This window comes from Podarcis pityusensis (assembly GCF_964106645.2).
Source record: "Podarcis pityusensis genome assembly, chromosome: 5".
Lineage (NCBI taxonomy): Eukaryota > Metazoa > Chordata > Lepidosauria > Squamata > Lacertidae > Podarcis > Podarcis pityusensis.
The window spans coordinates 16,427,678-16,448,982 of NC_138032.1; the positions used below are offsets into that span (position 1 = coordinate 16,427,678).

The following is a 21,305-nucleotide window of genomic DNA, read 5'->3' on the forward strand; positions in this document are numbered from 1 at the left end:
TTAAAGTTATTTATGTTAAAAGCAACAGCAACAACACTGCTAAGGCAAAATTGTGTCCTTAGTTGTTATAGATCTGCACCATGGTTCTTGCTTTTGCCAGAGTAAAATATATTTTCATATCTGTGCACTCGCTGCCATTTTAAGTTTAAGGCAGGAGAAAGCAATGCTTGGTCTGCAGCCCCAGACACACTTTTAATTGGTAAGTCCCATTGGACTCAGCGGGGCTCACCTCTGAGACTTCCCCAGACTGGTTGCCTCTGATGTTGGCCAGGGATGATGGGCATTTACATTCCAAAAGACATTGAGAGCATCAGCTTGGAGAGTCTCTAGTGCAGGGGTAGGCAACCTAAGGCCCGGGGGCTGGATGTGGCCCAATTGCCTTCTCAATCCAGTCTGTGGACAGTCTGGGAATCAGCGTGTTTTTACAGGAGTAGAATGTGTCCTTTTATTTAAAATGCATCTATGGGTTATTTGTGGGGCATAGGAATTTGTTCATTCCCCCCCCCCAAAAAAAGATATAGTCTGGCCCACCACATGGTCTGAGGGATGGTGGACCGGCCCACAGCTGAAAAAGGTTGCTGATCCCTGCTCTAGTGGATTGGGGTTTTTTGTCTCTACCAGATATGATCCTCTTAACCATAAAGTTTAAAAGCAAAGAGATGTCACCCTCTTACCCATAAAGCCTCTTATTCATCTTTGTCCCCAGGATCTGGCAATCAGAGGTGTCTACCCCCTGCAAATGTCCTTCCTAGCTAATAGCCTTTAGTAGACCTATCCTTTCTGAACATTTCTCATCCTTTCGATTGTCATTTTATAATAATGGAGTGGAAGAATAAATGTCCGCCCACTCCAGTTAAGGCTTCCAATATACCAATGACATTAATTATATGAATTTGCAACATTCAAGTTTCTAATAGTGCCCTCTGTACTGAGGTACTTGCTTTATTGAAAGGAAATGAGAGAATGCAGAAGGAATGAATAAGCTCTTGGTTTTCAAAAGCTTCTTATGCCAAGTGGAAAATTTTGGGAGGACAGAGATTCTGCTTTTATACAGTGGGCCTATTTTTTTTTAAGTGTACATACAAACAGCCAGAAAAAAAATCCACTATGCACTTCTAACCTGAAATTTGGAAGAATTCATTCTTAATTAAAACAACAACCATGTTTAATTAGAGTTCCCTCTCTCTTTCTTTCCTAATTTTAAAAATAAAAGTAATAAAAAGATGATTTCATCGTTGAGTGTAGAAGTTCACAGTTATGTAACACCCTGAAACTATGGCTGTGGTGATGAATTGGACCACAGATGTCAGAAGGTCAATGTTTTGCTGCTTTTTAAACCAGATTATTTAAACCAGATGTTTCAATATATGCACCGCATTATTTGCTAATTATTAATATTTTTCATTATTGTTCAGCTCTATGCAGACCATTAAACACTTACAAAGCACCTGAAATTATCTAAGCATTTTATACGTATCAGAAGATAAGAGAGTACCTGCCTGCAGGCCCACAATCTAATAGCCACGATACAGAAGGAAAAAGGAATAGGGAGGGAAGAGGAAAGCAAGCGTTAGGGCAGCTTTTTCTGCACTGGCTAATGGATGGGACCAGGTTTTACTCCCCATTGGCATGATATTCTTTATAAGAGACAAGGTACAGCCTCCCAGTGCCCTTAATGTCCTGGCTGGTGGGAGAGGTCAGAGAGTATGCCTCCCTTTGATTCCGCAGTCCTGTGGCAATTGAGAGTAACTAGCCTTATTAGGAGTAACTAGCCTTATTAAGTAACTAGCCTTATTAAGAGGAGACTCTTGGGAGTCCCATGAACTGCAAGAAGATCAAACCTATCCATTCTGAAGGAAATCAGCCCTGAGTGCTCACTGGAAGGACAGATCATGAAGCTGAGGCTCCAATACTTTGGCCACCTCATGAGAAGAGAAGACTCCCTGGAAAAGACCCTGATGTTGGGAAAGATGGAGGGCACAAGGAGAAGGGGACGAGATGGTTGGACAGTGTTCTTGAAGCTACCAGCATGAGTTTGACCAAACTGCAGGAGGCAGTTGAAGACAGGAATGCCTGGTGTGCCTGGTCTATGGGGTCACAAAGAATCGGACACGACTAAATGACTAAACAACAACAGCCTTATTATTACATATCATTATTAGTTGTTACTGCTTTGGGTTTCAGAGGGCAGGACCAGTCCCTGGCATCTCCAAAAAGTGTATTAAAACTTTGGGGAATTTTCCATGATCCTATTATAACCAAGCTAAAACATAAGATAGTAGTTTCATTTTTTTAAACTAACTTTTCATTATTTACACATAGGGAATAATTGCTTTTGTGATCTTCAGGGTAAAATTCCCGCTAAAATCAATCAATAATTTTAAAGTGAGGAGTATTGTCACCATAGTCTGTTTGCACATTTCCACAGGACACTGAGGGAAGTACAGTTGGGAGGCAGAATGCTGAAATGGCAAAATTGTTTCGTTCCAGAAACAGCACCATCTTAACACTGCGCAAAGTGTGCCGATTCTTGCCGAACCGAGTATAGAGACTTGGAAACACAGCTGTTCAGGTCATTCCTAGCAGCGTTTCTTTAATTTAAGTTTGTAAGGATGAAACAGGTTGATGGGTTTAGGACAAGCTGAGCAGCTGTCCTAAGTTAAGGTAGGGCTGTTGCGTAAGTGAAATGAATACAAACCACCCTCTGAGATGGAATTTAATAAATTGGAGGCTGCTGTCCGGCACATTTAAGCTTGCTTAAATTCCGCTGAAGTCAATGGGGAGAACCAAGGAAGGATGAGGATGCGACCTCTGGGTTATTATTGGGGAATATGGTTCAGAACACCGCATCTCATTTTCTTTGCAACATCAGGTCATAAGAACAATAGGAGAGCTTTGCTGGATCAGACCAAAGGCCTGTCAAATCCAGCACATTGGTCAGCCAGGGAAACCCACAAGCAGGGCATGAGGACAATGTCTATCTCCCGTTTTTGTTCCCCAGGGAACTTGTACGCAGAGTCATGCTTCCTCTGATCCTGAAGGTAGCATCCAGCTGTCATGACTAGTAAAGGTAAAGGGACCCCTGACCGTTAGGTCCAGTCGCGGACAACTCTGGGTTGCGGCGCTCATCTCACTTTACTGGCCGAGGGAGCTGGCGTACAGCTTCTGGGTCATGTGGCCAGCATGACTAAGCCACTTCTGGCGAACCAGAGCAGAGCACAGAAACGCCGTTTACCTTCCCGCTGGAGTGGTACCTATTTATCTACTTGCACTTTGACGTGCTTTCGAACTGCTAGGTTGGTAGGAGCTGGGACTGAGCAACGGGAGCTCACCCCGTTGCTGGGGTTCGAATTGCCGACATTCTGATTGGCAAGGCCTAGGCTTGGTGGCTTAGACCACAGCGCCACCCACGTCCCGTCATAACTAGTACCCTTCGCTTTATCCCCTAGTAATTTGTAAGTAAAGGTAAAGGACCCCTGGACGGTTAAGTCCAGTTGATGATGACTATGGGTTGCAGCGCCCATCTTGCTTTTCAGGCTGAGAGAGCCGGCGTTTGTCCACAGATAGCTTTCCATGTCATGTGCCCAGCATGACAAAACTGCTTCTGGCGCAACAGAACACAGTGACAGAAGCCAGAGCGCACGGAAACACTGTTTGCCTTCCTGCCACAGTGGTACCTATTTCTCTACTTGCACTGGCATGCTTTCGAACTGCTAGGTTGGCAGGAGCTGGGACAGAGCAACGGGAGCTCACCCCGTCACAGGGATTCGAACCGCCAACCTTCCGATCGGCAAGCCCAAGAGACTCAGTGGTTTAGACCACAGCACCACCCGTGTCCCCTGTACCTTTTTATAAGATTCCTTAGCTGTCCTTCACCACAGGGCAGGTTACAACAATGAAAGATGCAGTGATAAAAACAAATAAGGCAGTAAAGCCATCGCAGCTCAAGCCAGAACAATATAGATTCGACAAAAGTTGGGGGTCCTGTAAAACCAAATGCCTTAGGGTTGTATCCAAAGCAGTGACTCATTATGTTAGTGCAAGGATTTACAGTTTCACAGCTGAGCACCCCCTCTCTCCTCCCCCTATGCACCCCCTAAACTTGTTCTTGTGGTTTCCCACACTTTAGAACAGATTGGGGAAAGCTCCAGGGGGAGAACATAAGAAGAGTTTCCTGGATCAGGCCAATGACCCATCTAGTCCAGCATTCTGTTCTTACAGAGGACACAAGGAAACTTGCAGACAGGACCTGAGCACAAGAAGAAAAAAACCCCACCATAGTCTCCAGCTACTGGGACTCAGAAACATTACTGTCGTTGACTGGAGACAGAGAACAGCCATCACAGGGAGTGGGGAAGTTCTTTTGCATTGGATACCACCCTTAACTGTCAAAAGGCCAGAGTTCCACAACATACGATGGAAGCTATATAAGGAGAATACTAGGTGCCTCTCAACAGGGCCTTCTTTGCTATACTTAACCCCGGTAGGAAAGGAGGTGGCCTTTCAGATAGTTGGGTCGTATGCTGTTGAAGGAACACAGCGTCTACTGAATCAGACCACTGGTCCATCTACCTTGGTATTGTCTAAATGAACTGGGAATTTTGGAATTTCAGACAGAGGGCAGTCCCTCTGAAGATGTCAAGGATTGAACCTGCTCATACCACAGAGTTACCCTACATCAAGCAGATAAGAGCCAGTGTGGTGTAGTGGTTAACAGCGGTACACTCATAATCTGGGGAACCGGGTTTGCATCTCCGCTCCTCTACATGCAGCTGCTGGGTGACCTTGGGCTAGTCACACTTCTCTGAAGTCTCTCAGCCCCACTCACCTCACAGAGTGTTTGTTGTGGGGGAGGAAGGGAAAGGAGAATGTTAGCCGCTTTGAGACTCCTTAGGGTAGTGATAAAGCGGGATATCAAATCCAAACTATTAGGAAGCTGCCTAGTACTGCATCAGACCATTGTTCCAACCACCTCAGTATTGTCCACACGGACTGGCAGCAGTGACTCTCCAGGGTTTCGTACACCTGTCTAACTTGGAGGCAATCAGCACATCTTGGGGTGTTCTGTGACTCCCCCCACCCCCCTTACTTAAGAATCGCTGACTGAATTATTCACATAATATGATAATTTGCAATCAAGTCACATCTACGGGGGGGGGGGGGGTTGTGGCAGAGAGGTGGGAGAAGAAAAAGGCTTTTAATTTTCAATTCCATTGTGTTCTTTTTCTCCCCTCGCCCATGCTCCAATTAAAGGGTGGAAAGAATGCATAATCAGATTGAAGATAATTCTGACTTTTCTTGATTTATTGCTAGTTCACTTGGCATGTATTGACTGTGTGTTGATGTGTGATTAGGTTTATCATCCCTTTGGGCCGCCATTGACTGCTGCCAACTGATTTTCCCCTGTTTATAATGCCAGACCTTCGTATCCCTTTTCCCTCCCGCATTGCACTATGTACATAAGCAGAAGGGGAGGAAAAACTGCTTCCATTATATGCGTTTTTAAAACACACACATCTGGAATCTTTAAATGATTGCAGCATCTTTCAGTTTAGACAGTTTAAAAAAGCTACGTCTTTTGAAACCAGGCAGTAATTATGTGAGAATTGCAAAAAGGTTTTAGCACCCTAATGGCCTCATCCTGTCTTCTGAAAATAGGAAGTTGCCTTATACCATATCATTTGTCCATTGAACTCCAGTGTGGTGTAATGGTTAGGGTGTCCGACTAGGATCTGGGAGACCAGGGTCCAAATCTAATCTGTGTCATGAAGCTCCTTGGGTGACCATGAGTCAATTCACTGTCTCTTAGCCTCCCAGGCTTGCTGTGAGGACAGAATGAGGAGGGGAAAAGTCATTCATGCTGTGACCTTGAGCTTCTTGGTGGAAAGAAGGGAAAGAAATCTAATGAAGAAACAAAGACAGACTTGGTATTGTCTACACTGACTGGCAGCAGTTGGGTCTTTCTCAGTGCTACCTGGAGATGATCTAGGGACCTTCTGTATGCAAGGCAGATGTTCTCAGCTTTGGCCCTTCTAGGGTCTAGAAACCAAGCCTTATGAGGAACGGTTGAAGGAGCTGGGTATGTTTAGCCTGGAAAAGCGGAGACTGAGGGGAGATATGATAGCCATTGTCAAATATCTGAAGGGCTGTTACATGGAGGATGGAGCCAGCTTGTTTTTTCCTGCTCTGGAAGGTAGGACTCGAATCAATGGCTTCAAGTTGCGGGAAAGCAGATTCCGAATAGACATACGAAAAAACTTTCTGGTGGTATGAGCTGTTCTGACAGTGGAACAGTCTCCCTCGGGAGGTTGTGGACTTTCCTTCCTTGGAGGCTTTTAAACAGAGGTTGGATGGCTATCTGTCATGGATGCTTTAGCTGAGATTCCCCGCATTGCAGGGGGTTGGACTAGATGACCCTTGGGCCCAATTATGTGAGTTCAGAATGCACCAGAAAGCTAAAAGAAAGGAAGTTCATTCAAATGGTTAACGCAGATGGTTTGTTCTTGTAATGCTATCAGGTTGTAAAGGTGGGAAGCTTTTGGCTACATGGATGCATGCAACCTGTAATTTCCCAAAGGCCACATTGTCGATGCACAAATTGCATGGTTTGTGCAACTTCACTGATAGTTCCTGAGAACTTTCTTTTGCTGATTTTGTTATGGATTCCTTCCCTCCTATTCCTTGTACATCCGTTTATTATTATTATTTTTATTACGTTTTCAAAATGGATACACACACATATTTTGTTACCTGTTGAACTACTCCTCATTTACATCCAGTTTATTTATTTTTTCCTTTTTCAGTTGTATATGAGCACCGGTCAAGATTAGAGAAATCTTTGCAGAAAGAAAGGCTTGAACATAAGAAAGCAAAAGAAGGTAAAAGATTTTACTTTTCACAAAAAGAAAAAGGATAGGAAACAGGAGAAATGTTGTTCCTACTTGTATTGTTATTAGAGGAACACTGTGTTGCATTCAGGGCCATCTCGGTTTTCAAGACTCCTTTAAAATAGGTTATGCTTTGCCAAACATTTTTGAAAATAAGAATTGGCTATTTTGCTTCGGAGCGATCAAATCTCTGGAGTTTCTTAATGAGTTTTTACTGCCATCTAGTGGATAAGGACAACAGCAACAAAACTCCATCTGACTATATGAGCGTTTTCCCAAAATAAAGTTTTGATTCTTGCACTCAAAAACACATTTATATTTCTACAGTTAATACCTATGGATATATTTCCTGGCCAGTACTCAGAACAATAGGCAAACACTCTTTGCAGATTATGGCATAATTCAGGTAACAGTGTCTCCTGGCATCCCATTATAACCATTGCTCATTCGGCTAGGGCTGTGCTTTCTGGGTCATGTTGGCACTTCTGAGATACCACTGCATCTCTGAGTTGTAGCACAGGCTTAATAAGTCAGTCCTGGTATATCCTTATTCCAGTGGTGGGTTTCAGGCCCCCCAGGTCTCTGGATTTGGCCTGTGAGGCTGTTTTGGATAAGTCCATGCCCACCTTCCCAAGCCTGATTTGCCCTCCCAGTTCTTCCTTTGCAGCTGTGGCTTTAATATTTCTGTGTGTGATGGGAAATCCCTGATGTCACGGCACATGCCTGGCATCCCATGATGTCAGGCGATTGACAGGTGATTGGCTCCGCCCACTTGGGTCTGTGGTTGATCGGGGTTCCTATCTCCATATTGGAAACCCTAAGGACAAGTAAACCTTCCCACTAACATGGATTATGTGTTGCTTGTGTCTATGCATGCAATGTAATTGTGGAGACCTGGTTTTGTCCCAAGTGCTCTCAATTGCCTTTTTATGTGTGCACAACAAATGCCTGAAGAAGACACTCCTAGTAGCTGAATGTGTAAACCAACAGCCTCAGGAGGGTCCGTAGCAAAAGGTTGTATTCAGCTCACGAGAAGACCCATTGACATTAATGGCCCTAAGTTAGCAATGTCTGTTAATTTTAGTGGGGCTACTCTGAATGGGACTTAGTTACACTGACTTAAAATAATGCAATGCTATGATTAATGAACAACGCCTTCATTGGACTGAGATACCCAGAGGGACTCTTGAATTTGTCTATCTTTATCAGGGATGACCTAAATGGAGACGAACAATGAATTCACCTTTCTGTATTGTTAAAGAGATTTTCTGCATTTCTTTTGTCTGGGGGAGAGATGCAGAAGGTTTCTTCCTCAAAACAGCAAGATGGTTTCATTGTTCAGCCTGTTTAGGCCATCTTTCCAATTAGCAACTCATCTTCCTAATTAAGGATATAGCAGATTAGACTGATACCACCTGTATGCAGAGATGTTTTGACTTTGTCTCTTGGATGTGTTTTATTGTTTTGCAGTTGATTTATTGTATGCCTTTTAAATGTTTAAACACATCGCATGCCGCCCTGATAGCTGTATAGATGGAGATTATAAATATAAATAGACTTTAGCCTTTTAACATCATTTTCTCTTCCTTTTTGTTTTTTAGACTTTCTTGTTTATAAATTAGAAGCACAAGAAACACTAAATAAAGGAAGGGTAAGTGTGCAGAAGTAATGAACAAGATGTTTCTGCTTATTGCATAAGCTGAACTGATAATAGAGTTATGAATGCTCTTAACATTTAACCTGTTCCAAGGTATGAAGAAAAAGGAAAACATACATAATTATAATTCACAAGAAGTAAGATTACTTGGAGTTTGACTTGTCCTACGAGGCTTAAGGAGTCTTATTAAACAAATTCACAAAGGATAAGGCTGTCCAATGGTTACTGAGGTTTCCCCCTGGTAGATTTGCTGGGTCTGTTTCTTGCTTCAGAAAAAGTGTTTTTTCCCCCAGACCAATTTAATTTGGAGGGGGTGATTTTTGGACGCTTGAAGTTAAACAGTGGGAGCTTTTGATTCCCTTCCTACAGACATGGAGACAAAGGGGAAGTGCAACTTGCATGTTCTGAAGGTGGAGAGTGATGTCGGGATGTCTCAGAAAATTGCTGAGGCTTTGCTACTGCTTCCACTCCAGAGTTTGACACCTTTGTAGCTCAATGGCGGAGGATCTGCTTTGCTTGCAGGAAGTCTTGGGTTCAACCCCTGGGATCACTAAGTTGGGCTGGGCATGAAACTCGGAAGAGCTACTATCAGTCAATACAGACCGTTGTGAACTAAAAGGACCTATAAACTTTCTCTATTCTTCTGTGTTCTGCCTCCATCTTGGGGGGTTAAAGTTGGCCTGTTGTTTGTGGGAAATCTGCAACTTGAAGTTGTCCTGTGCCCTGCGAGCCTGATACATGGACAGCCCTATAAGTAGATCCATGGGCAAGTTCAGAGTTTCCTAGTATTATAATTTACAGAGAGGTACTGTAGCTATGCAGGAAGCCGCTGAGTATGTCAGCTAACTATATATTACTCTTTTTGTTTTGCAGCAAGATTCCAATAGCAGATATGGAGCACTGAATGTGCAACACCAGATGTTGAAGGTAGATACATGCATCTTCTTAAGCATCCTGTCTTAACAGGGAAGTTAGAAAAAGATGACAACTTTTTGCTTCCAGTCCTAGTTGGCATTTTGGGGAAATGGATGTTTCCAACACCAATAGACCTTCTGGGTGTCATGAGAAGGCCTTGGTTGCAATATGTTTGCTTCCCAGTGATTGTGTGCAAAATTTTAAACTGTTCTGGAACATGTGTACCCCAGCAGCTGCCTTAATCTTCTGTTGTTCTACACACCGAGAAGTGTTTGACTTGGGGAACACTCTGAAGCAGCGATCTGCCTCACCTACAATCTGAGGTGGTAACAGACCCATCAGAGGACTTTACAACATTGGCAAGATTCAGATTGAATCACTGATCTGGTTTGCACGTAATGCAGAAATAATAATTTAGTGCTATGCCAGTTACGCTACTCCTTCCCCTCTACTTCATGGTATGGTTGCAAGGAGGACATTGGAAAAATCCACTTCCTGTTTGAAACTAACCATGGTTTACTGTGGAACTTGAAAAGGATGAGCCAGTGGAGAGGGAAAGGTAAACCATGGTTCAGCGTTATGTCCAAATCAAGGCATTGTTAACACTCCCACCAACACTAACCCAAGGTTAATGCTACTCATGGTTTTCATCTTAACTAGACTGACTCCATGGCAGTATTGAAATTCTACAGGCCTATGTTAAAACATGCTCTCATCCTGGGATGGGGTTGCCCTGAACGTCCAAATACATAAGTTCTCAGCTGGTCAGATAAATAATTCCTTGTGATGTGTCTTGTCTGCCCCCTCTCCTTTTTGCAGAGCCAGCATGAAGAACTGAGGAAGCAGCACGCAGACCTGGAAGAGGAGCACAGGAGGCAGGGAGATGACTTCAACAGAGTGGTCAATGATCATAAGGAAAAATATATGGAGTTACAGCAAGAGAAGGAGCAGGAGCTCTCCAAGCTGAAAGGTACAGCATTGTGTTACTTGATTTAAATTTTGGGGAGGGGGAAGAGGGGCCAGGCCATTCCCTGGAATTGCCACCCGTGTTGGCATTAACCCAGCTTCCATTAGGACTTGACTGCAAATATTTAAATTCGTGAATAATTAGGATGCTCTGTGTCTCTCTCTGCTATGTATAAATCTGTCGGATCAATTCTTGTTTGCGCTGAATTTTTAATAGAATCCATGTATAATCTGCGAGAAGAGAACAGGCAGCTGAGGAAAGCCCACCAAGATATTCATACTCAGCTACAAGATGTGAAGGTAAGAACTTGGGCCTCCCAAGGCAAGAGTCGGGGGCAGGGAGAGAGAAAAATCTCCTTGTTTGCAACCGGGAAAATAAGATGATGGTTGCAAATAGATCTTTTCTTGTTTAATGGAAGGAAAGATGCGATGGGTATGTTTTTCTTAAATGTGCGCACAAACGTGCTGATATTACTTTTTAATTATTTACTAGCAGCCTCGAACCCGGTATTGCCTGGGAATTCTAAGAAACCCAAGAATCAGTGCAATTTTGAAACCAGTGGTTGAAATTACTGCAGTTTTGAAAGATTCAGCCTACTAAATTGATCCAAAACGCTGTCCATTTTGAATCCAAGCATGCACAAAACCTTGCTCCTTGATCTCAGAAACCACCACGTAAAATTTGTTTGTGGTAGCTTAAGTGGTGTTGAAATGCACAGCAAACTGGCAAACAACTTTCCAAAATAGGTAGCAGACCAGGGAAGAAGTACCCAGTGTTGCTCGGGAATTCTAAGAAACCAAAAAAACCCCTGAGGTTTATAAATGGGTAATGAATTTGCTGGTTTCCTGCCATGTTTGGTTAAAACCAAGGCAGTTCAGAAGGGCTCAGTCCGCCATCTTGATTCAAAATGGTTTCCAAACACTAACAAACACCTCTTTCTCTGTCTCGGGAACAATAATGGCAGATTTACATAGTGTCCTGCTTTAGATGAAACCAAATTCAGCAGTCCCAAATCCATTCACAGGGGCTATAAAAGGGGGGGGGAGCGAGTCGCAGTCCAAAGCCAAAACACAGGGGCAGCACAAGAGGCAAAAACCATAGTTATTTCTGCACAAAAAGGCAACTTTACTGAAGTGTTGGTAAGATGTAAACACACACACAAAATAATTACATGAAAGGCAGGGGCTGAATCAATTAAACTGCTGGCAATCCTAAGATTATTTCTTGGTGTCTGATGAAGTGCATTTGGGATCAACCTTGATGGTGGCGTTTTCTTTTGTGTAGCTGCAGCATAAGAGTTTAATCTCTCAACATGACCAGCTTGTAGTGACGCTGGAAGACCACAAGAGTGCGCTAGAAGCTGCGCAGGTCAGCCAGGAAAAAGGCTTTGCATCCACTCTGCTCTTAATGAATGGTGTTTTTGTTTTCGTCTATTTAAAAAAACCTTCCTAACATTTCTTCCCTCTTTTTTTATTTCTGCTGACCACAACTTTTATGCATGCACGCCTTTGGTGGGGGGGGGGGGATCTCCGGTTAACAACCAGCTGCCCTCTCGGGGTAAGAAATGCATGCTTCGAAGGATTTCTGCTCTGCCAAAATTATAGCGTAGTAAATTGTTTTTGTTTCTTGACAGCTCCATTATGGGCTCGAGTGAATGCATGCATATATGGATAAAAACCACATCTTTCTTTCCTGTCCAGGAGGCTACAAGCTACGGCTTCCATACAGCGGGGCCGTGAGGGTGTGCCTTAGGGGGGCCTGAGCCCCTGGAGCTTTCACACTGGTCCTCCCCCCCGGATCATATACACCTTCCCACCCCCCTTTTTAAAAAGTGACTTCGTTTGCAGGGCTGCTGAATATTCTGCAGAGTACAATTCTGGCGAGACCCCAGCCACCTTCCATCTCAGTTTGCTCAGAGACCTAAGCCAGCACCTGTGCATATAAATTAGCTCATGCAAATTTGTGCTAAGGACTTGCAACATAGGAAGCAGAGTCAGACCACCGGTCTCTCTGGGTCGGTATTGTGTCTACAGTGACCCGCAGTGGCTCTCCAGGATTTCAGAGACAGTGGTGTTCCCACTGCTACTTAGATTTGCTGGGGATTGAACCTGAGATCTTCCGCATGCAAAGGAGATGATGATATTATTATTATTATTATTATTATATTATTATTATTATTATTATTATTACTACTACTACTATTATTATTATATTCAATTTGTATACCACCCTTCATCTGAAGGTCTCAAGGCGGGTCAAAGCATAAAAATACAAAATGAATGCACAAAATACATATTAAGAACAAAGCAAACCCATAAGCCACACATGCAACAAAATCATCCAATATAGCAGGACTAGGCAACGCTCTGGACACTCCATCACATTCCTCTGCTATAAGAGGAATTATAGTCTCTGTGGGATGCAGGTGGTGCTGTGGTCTAAACCACTGAGCCTCTTGGGGTTGCCGATCAGAATGTTGGTGGTTTGAATCCCAATGACAGGGTGAGCTCCCGTTTCTCTGCCCCAGCTCCTGCCAACCTAGCAGTTTGAAAGCACACCAGTGCAAGTAGATAAATAGGTACCGTTGTGGCAGGGAGGTAAACAGTGTTTCTGTGCACTCTGGTTTCCGTCACAGTGTTCCGTTGTGCCAGAAGTGGCTTAGTCCTGCTGGTCACATGACCTGGAAAGCTGTCTGCAGACAAACACCGACTCCCTTGACCTGAAAGCGAGATGAGCGCCACAACCCCATAGTTGCCTTTGACTGGACTTAACCATCCAGGGGTCTTCTACCTTTCCCTTAATAGGAGCAGAGTAAAGGTCCTCACAGATGCATGCGATTTTATCCTCAAAATGCTTTGCAAGCAAGTCACAGCAAGCGACTGTCGGTTCTGCCACCTCCTGTGGGCTAGACTGTAAAAGGCCCCGCGCTACCCGGAAAAGCTCTGCTAGATGGCACAATGAGGGTGCAATGGAGGCAGCAAAGGAAGCCTTCTTTTCTGCTCTGCCTTCACTGCCACTAGGCAGGCTCGATGATGAGCCCTCTCCAGGGTTCGAGTGCACTCAGCTACAGCCCTTTTATCTGCACACAGAGTCTTGTAAGCACCTAGCAAAGCTTCTATGGGAGACCTGTGGCACAACGAAGGGGAAGGGCTGTAGCTCAGTGCTGGGACACATGCTTGGCGTGCAGAAGGTCCCAGTCCCTGGGAACTCCAGGTAAGACTGGGAAGAACCCCTGCCTAAAACCCTGGAGGTGATTTGCTAGGTGATTTGTCGTGGTTCCATATGGTGTTCCGAGTACTTGCCTGTTTTAAATTTTCTCGTGACGTGTGTCCTTCACCCTCCAAGGAGCTTCAGGGTTATCTCATTTTATCCTTGAGCAGCCCTGCGGGAGAAGTGAAGTCAAGAGATTGCAACTTGGCCCGCACCACCTGGTGAGGCTAGTGGCTTGGCTAGGGCTTTGCATCATTTAATATCCCCCTTCAGCATTGAGGTGTGTTTCCCAGAGAGGCTAGCAAAACTGCGGGGGGAGTACAATTTCATGGTGGTGATGATAATAATAAAACAAAGCGTACAAACCAATACAGCATGTTTAAAATAAACTCAGGTATTCAGTTCACAGCACCTCCTATAGACAGGAACATCAGTCTGTTTTAATTTTTTTATTTTAAAAGTGCTTGCGGAACATCCTTTTTTGCCTGGCACCTATGCTTCAGCAGCCTAGGCACAGGGCTCTAAACTAGCTGTAGTTTCCAGAGTGTCTTCAAAGGCAGCCCCACACAAAGCGTATTGAAGCAATACAACTTTAAGAGTTACCCAGGGGATGGATGATGAGCTTTGAGTTGCATAGGATAGGGCGGGGGGGGGGCGGGGGGGGGAGGATTGGCAGGATGCTTAAGCAGGGGAAGAAAGCCTTACTGTTTTTTAGGAGCTCAAAGAACTTGAGACAGTTGTTTGCCAAGGGGCTTCTTGCAGTGTGAACTTCCTCCAAGGCAGCACCAGATCTATAGCTCAGTGGTAGACTGCAGGCTTTACATGCAAAGTCCCAGGTTCCATCCCATTTGTCTCCAGTTTTTAAAAGGAGAAGGTGATGCAAAGGGTGGGAGAGAGACCTCTGCCCAAGATCCTAGAAAAGCACTGGATTGATAGTCCAGTGGTCTGACCTTGGTGAAAGGTGGTTTTTTCTGATTCTGCGTCGAGTGGGGGAAACTCTGTTTCGTCATAAGGCAGAGCAGATATTAAAATGGTCCTTCAAGTGAGCACAATTATACCTTTTGAAGAGCACCCTCAGCCTTGTTGTTTGGCATTGCAGGCGCAACCCTGCTGGGAAATGCTCCAGGTTATTGGTTTGAGTTGCACCGTGATGAGTTTACAAACCTCTCTTCATCTAAATTGGGTCCTGCAAGGGGGCACATACACTTCTTCTCATAACTTGGCAAGAACCAACTTTGAGATGTTTACATGTGTAAAAGAAGAGACCACGCAGACTCCTAGCACTACACAGCTTATGAAGGGGGGTTGTGTGTGCTGGATGTATGCACCGAGGGAGAGGGAGAGGGAGAGCTTCCAGTGTGTTTCAAACTTCTTGTTGACAGGGATGGAGTTGCTCTGCTGGAAAATGAACAACACTTTGGATGTGTATGGTGTCCTTTTTTGGAGATGAAACCATCAGTGTGATGGAGACTGTGTTCTCTATGGCTTAACCCCTTACCCCAAAATCCTCTAGGTTCATAGGCTTTTTTGTGCAGGTTCCGTTTTTCTAAAGGCAGCCATGAGATCAAATAAAAGAACTTGCATTCTCGCCTAGAAACTAACCTGCTGAACTCTTCTGAAACTGTTGACTGTCTCCAGCCTCCAACTTGAAACCCCCTGGCCCCAGTTTTCTTTTTTCCTGTCCCTACAGTTGGTTGGCTTTCTGCAGCCAATAGGATGAAGCCATTGGCTTCATCCGGCAGGCTCTACTTGTGTTCTTGTGCTGTTTTGGCTACGTTAGGAACAGCGCTCACTGCCTGAGCATTGCATATAGGGGAAATGATGGTGTAGGCATGCCATACAAAGGTCGTAGGCAGAGCTGGCCCATCTGCATGGTGCCGCTCCCCTTGCTTGATGGGGAAGAAAATTATGAATGGGGCAGCCATGTGTGGCAGCTTCAGTAGCGAACACCCCAAATCACTTTTAGGCTGGAAAGGGTAGGATCTTGCCTTTCAGCCATGTGATGCTGCCTCGATGTGGAAAGTGTGTTGGTCCACCGCGTATTTTGTTTTAGTGAACCACCCATGAAATAACACTACACCTTTGTTCTGGATAAATTCATTTCCATCATATGTTGGACAATTCCATTAAGAACGGGAAGCCAGTTTTCTTGCAAGCGTTTGAAGAGATGCTTGTGATTGTTCATCACACACACTCATTTGGTTGTTCTCTTTCAGTTGTATCTTTTCAGTTCATGGGACTTTCCCCCTGTTTGCGATTTCCCTCCCCAGCCCCCTCAAAAACTGGTTGAAAGGAAATGTAATAATTCACTTCTGACAGTTCTGTTCCTCTTCTGCGTGGCATGAAAAACTAATCCCCGTTTCTGGGCTGTGGGGATTTTACGCTAGACTTTGCATGCCTGCTGTAATGTATTAAATTGGCGCACTCTGGCGCATAGAAAAGATCTCGCTTTAGCACATGGGCGTTTTTGATCGGATGTGCATGTTTAGCTAAAATACCCAACTTGCCTCGGAGCCTCCAGCTTCCCTGCAGTTTTTAATAAGAAGCGGTTCATCTGACAGTGATATCTAACGGTTGCATTTGAATTCTAGTCCCAGGTGGAGGAATACAGACAGCTGAAGGAGACGCTCAAAAAGATGCCTAGCTTCCAGAAGCCAGAAAATTTTGAGCAGCAACATGTCCTGCCGGTGACATCAGCGCCTTCCCCTCTAGGGGACGCCAAAGCACATGGCGCTGACATGGTGGAAGAGCAGAAGGAGGTAATATTGGCTGACTGACCAAGTCATCTTCCTTGATGGCGGTGATTAACATTTATATAGTGTGCTTTTCAGTGTTCAGAAAGGGTTCCATGTACAGTGGTACCTCAGGTTAAGAACTTAATTCGTTCTGGAGGTCCGTTCTTAACCTGAAACTGTTCTTAACCTGAGATACCACTTTAGCTAATGTGGCCTCCCACTGCTGCTGCTGCGCCGCTGCACGATTTCTGTTCTCATCCTGAAGCAAAGTTCTTAACCCGAGGTACTATTTCTGGGTTAGTGGAGTCTGTAACCTGAAGCGTCTGTAACCCGAGGTGCCACTGTATTATCTCAGCAAATATTACAATAACCTATCAAGGAAGGTCAGTATTACACGTTACAAGCTGGAGGGGAGAAATTGAGAACGACAGACAGTAACTCAATTTAGGCATCACACTAAACCACAGTTAAGGATGCTTTAGTTGAGAAACCATGGTTTGCTGTGACTATTTAAAGTGATGGGCCGCAGATATGGCCATTTGTTGGCTTCCGGAGATTCCTACACGAAAATGGGAATGTCAAGCAATTGGAAGATGGGATGAAGAACAGAAATGGAATAGATTATTGGAGAGAAGACATGACTAGCTGGCTAGAACTCTGGAGCAGCTCCCACACTGCCCTTTTTGCTATTTCCATTTTTAGTAATGGTGGCGGTGGATCTAATTTAGCCTGTGTGGTACCATTGGCTGTTGCTGAGCAAAATTTGTGTCTAATGTTGCAAAAGCATCTTATTGGTTAGATAGATAGCATTTATCCAACAGGAGGGGAGATTTGTTAGTTTCATATGTTTAAACTGTTCATAGCAGACTCACAGAAGCTGACTTTCTGGGATTTGAATGCTTAATTTCTCAGTATCCTGAACTTTTGATCTCAAGGGATCCCCGAAAGACTCAAGGTGACTTGCACAGAATACTTCAAAAACAGAAATCGATACTGAGCAATATAAAAACAGCATAAAAATTGTGAGCCCCTCACGGGCCTGGCCTTGATGCTCAGCATGTTGCAGCAAATAAGTTCTGGAGAGTCCACCGTGGCTGACGCCAGCCTCCCTTTTTGAAAACAATTTTTTAGGTCCTGATGCTCTGTAGAGAATCACTGCAGCTATAGCTGCTGCAGTCTTCACGATGTTCAGTGCTGCTGGGCCCAGTGGCATTCTGGGAAAATGAAGATGGTTTTGGCTGCTACATCCCCTTCACCCAGCACTTTTCGGCTTCCCTTGACTAGGACACTAGACCTCTGTTGATGCACCCTAGAGCAGCATTAACTGTCGACTCGTGTTAAGACCCCTAGATCTCTTTTCACATGCACTACTGGCAAGCCAGGTGTCTCCCACCTTATATTTGTGCAGCTGGCTCTTCCTATGTGCAGAACCTTACATTTGTCCCTATTGAAAGGCATTTTGTTAGCTTTGGCTCAGTTCTCCAAGCTGTTAAGGTCGTCTTGAATCCTGATTCTGTTTTCAGTGGCATTAGCTCCCCCTCCCAGGTTGGTGTCATCTGCAGATTTGATGAGCGCCCCCTCATCAAATTTGCTTACTGGGAGGGGCAAGGCAGCAGGGTTTGCACCACACTAACCTCCCACCAACTCTCCCTTCTTCTGGTAAGCAACAATGACCCACCTGCCGGGAAGGTAGTGTGGCAGTTCTGCTTCACCTGGCAATTCACGTCCGTGCTGTGTTCATTGTAGGCAAAGGCTTGTCTCCCTTAAGATTAGCCTGCAAGCAAATGTTTACGTCCTTTGCTGCCTTCGCATATGGATGGCCACATACGTGTGTTGAGCAATGGCTCCTTTGTGAATCCTTGCGCTTAATAAAGCATGGAAGATCTTTGTTCTTTCCAAATGTCACATCATTATAGTTTGAGCAAAAGAAAGCAGCTTAAACCCCCTGGTGTCATCTTGTTTGTATGCGGCACTTTTTTATGTAAAAGGGGTAAATCCGGTTATTATTCTCATTAAAAAATAATGAAACAAAGAAAGAGTCAGGTACAATGACGGGCCGTCTCTGATCTATTTATATAAAAATGACACACTAAGCATCAACCCGAGCTCTTGGCGATACATGTTGGGAGACACGGGTTCCATAAATGCTGCCATCACAGGGTGACTTGATATGAAGCAGAAACCGCAGGCAGTTCAAACGTGAAGGATTTGCGCAGGCAGCTGAACTCTAATTGGAGCATTTCCGTAATCAAAATAAGATCCTTTTTTCTTAGGGCTGATTTCACACCTGGGTGCCTGCCAACTGATGTCCCATCCCCTTGAAGACTCTCAGCTCCGATTCACAACTGAATGTGTGAGCTGCCTCCGCTGGAATACATTGTGCTCATGGGCGATGGTGGGGTGATAGGAAGGCTTTGACTTCTCTGAGTGTTTGGCAGCCGACAGGCAGGCCTGCTGCGTGAACTCTTCCCTTGGATATATGCCCACACTTCTAAGGAGAGGAGAACTGCTTTGCTGAACATTTAGGTCTGTGTAGTCTGGCATTTATACCACCAGTGATCAGCCACATGCTTTGGGGAAGCAAACCAGGCAGGCAAGAAGCCATGGCCCATGCCACAAATCCCCCATTCTTAGCCTATCACATTTAAGAAATAAAGATGCTTTAGTTGAGATTCCTGCATTGCAGGGGGTTGGGCTGGATGACCCTCAGGGTCCCTTCCAACTCTATGATTCTGTGATTTTATTCTACGCCAGTGTGGTGTAGTGGTTAAGAGCAGTAGTCTCGTAATCTGGTGAACCTGGTTTGCGTCTCCGCTCCTCCAAATGCAGCTGCTGGGTGACCTTGGGCTAGTCACACTTCTCTGAAGTCTCTCAGCCTCACTCACCTCACAGAGTGTTTGTTGTGGGGAAGGAAGGGAAAGGAGATTGTTTGCCGCTTTGAGACTCCTTCGGGTAGCGGGATATCAAAGTGGATACACTGCTAAGTATCCACTTTAAAGCTCATGTTTCCTCTGTGCTCCTTGCCTTTGTTGTACGTTTTCATATCTTGCTTTATTGTGTGTTGAACATATTTTAGTTGTGTTTCATGATGTTGCAGGTTTTTTTAATTGTTGCAAGCTGCCCTGAGTGGTTCATAAGCACTTAGAGGGATGGGCTAGAAGTCTCTCTATATTAAAAAATAAAATAAAATAAATCAGCAGCAGAGTCTTTTAAACGGGCCATTTGAAGTTTAATATTCTGCACTGTTGCAGATTACGCTAAATGGTGATCAGCCACTGGGGGGAGAAGAAGCCAACAGAGGAATCCACTTGGAAGGAAGAGAAGGCAGAGCGGAGCCGTTTCATCCTGAAAGAAAAGCCAATGAAGGTCACCCGCCGCGGGAACTCAATATTCAGCAGAAGCAAGAGGCGGGAGAAGACGAGGAGCAACGTGTGGAACAGGTTGCAGATGAGCACAAGAAGGAACTTGAGGAGGAAGAGATGGAGCAAGCTGGGCAGCCTGAACGCTTGACAGAGGATCTTGACCAAGGCAACTTGGAGCATGAATGGAAGGAGAAAGGGCAGGCTGACGAGGAAGAAGCCAACACCCTGGGCGAACACCATCATTCGGAGGTGAGCTGTTGGTGAAATAGACACCTAAATAAGAGCACTACCATGCTTTGCATAGTAATAGCACCCCTCTGTGTTCAGCGGGGTTGCACCGTTCAACACACCAGCTAGGAAATAAGCCCCATTAAATCTATCGGGACTCATTGCCCAGTAAGTCAGTTTGGAAATGCAATTTAAGCAGCAGGGAGAGAGAGAGAGAGGGCTTGAAACAATTTAGCTAGTTTTGCTTTGCCAGTCACAAACAAGCCCTTTCAGAACAGAGGCTGGGGCACTGCACATACCATGACCGGAGAGGTGTGCTGCAATTTGCAAAGGGCAAGGGATGGAGCCTGCCAGTGTGATGCTGTCACTGTCACCCTGTTGATTAATTGAATGTGCACAGCTCCGGCCACACTTTGGAAAGGGAATTGTGCCACTTTGAAATGCAGTGCATGCTATATCTTACAGAATGCGATGTGCTGTGTGACGGATGCAGTTGGTAACACTAGTTGTCTTCCCATTTCTAAAATTTGCAAGCGAGGAGGGGTGGGGGGGGGGAGGGAGCAACTTGTTGCACGATCTCTCTATTAACCTTTCAAAAAAGAAATCACATTCATCACCCCCCAGGACACTGGAAGCCAGAGCGAATTTCTAGATTCCTTTTTCGAAACACATTTTTGTGTGCTTAAATAGCAGGCACCCCACCCTGTTTCTTCTCTTCATCCTCTGCCTTGTTTAGACTGTCACCTTAGCTGGTGCTCGATTTGAAATCCAGCTGCATTACTGGCAGAGGCAGAAGCCGGAACATTTATTCAGCTTTAATTCATGGGCAAGCAGCCTGCATCATGCATGCCATAAGTGGTGCAGGCAACAGGAATTGTGGGCAGGAGCCAGAAGGGACTTTGGGCCTGGTTATGTCAATGAAGCAGATCGGACACTCTTTTCTTTCCAGCGTTGTGTTGCTTCCTGGCCCAGGAATCATATGAGTATTATATGAGTGTGTGCATGCATACATACACATGCATACATACACACATACATACATATGCACTGTAGGGCGCACTGCAGTGACTCTCTCACTGGGAGGGGGGCCATAGCTCAGTGGTAGAGAACATGTTTTGCATGCAGAAACTCTCAGGTTCAATTCCTGGCATCACCAGAGGGGTGACCGTTGTCAGAAACCTTGGAGGTCTGCTGCCAGGTATCTTCAAACATTTCAGACCCAGGACGCACTTTTAACCCAACATGCATTTTGTTGTTTAGATGTTTAGTCATGTCTGACTCTTCGTGACCCCATGGACCAGAGCACGCCAGGCACTCCTGTCTTCCACTGCCTCCCGCAGTTTG

At 44.9% G+C, this 21,305-nt stretch overlaps 1 protein-coding gene across 2 annotated transcripts in view; it reads left to right on the forward strand.

Annotated features, from left to right (window-relative positions):
* Positions 1–21,305, forward strand: part of GOLIM4 (golgi integral membrane protein 4) — a 60,027-nt gene that overhangs the window by 22,617 nt on the left and 16,105 nt on the right. The window contains exons 2-9 of one of the 2 annotated variants that reach the window (XM_081007948.1): positions 6,804–6,878; positions 8,489–8,538; positions 9,418–9,471; positions 10,279–10,429; positions 10,643–10,725; positions 11,711–11,794; positions 16,228–16,395; positions 19,623–19,982. In XM_081007948.1, coding sequence (XP_080864074.1) covers positions 6,804–6,878; positions 8,489–8,538; positions 9,418–9,471; positions 10,279–10,429; positions 10,643–10,725; positions 11,711–11,794; positions 16,228–16,395; positions 19,623–19,982 — 1,025 coding nt within the window. The remainder of the gene's footprint in view (positions 1–6,803; positions 6,879–8,488; positions 8,539–9,417; positions 9,472–10,278; positions 10,430–10,642; positions 10,726–11,710; positions 11,795–16,227; positions 16,396–19,622; positions 19,983–21,305) is intronic. The other variant, XM_081007949.1, reaches the window with a different exon arrangement.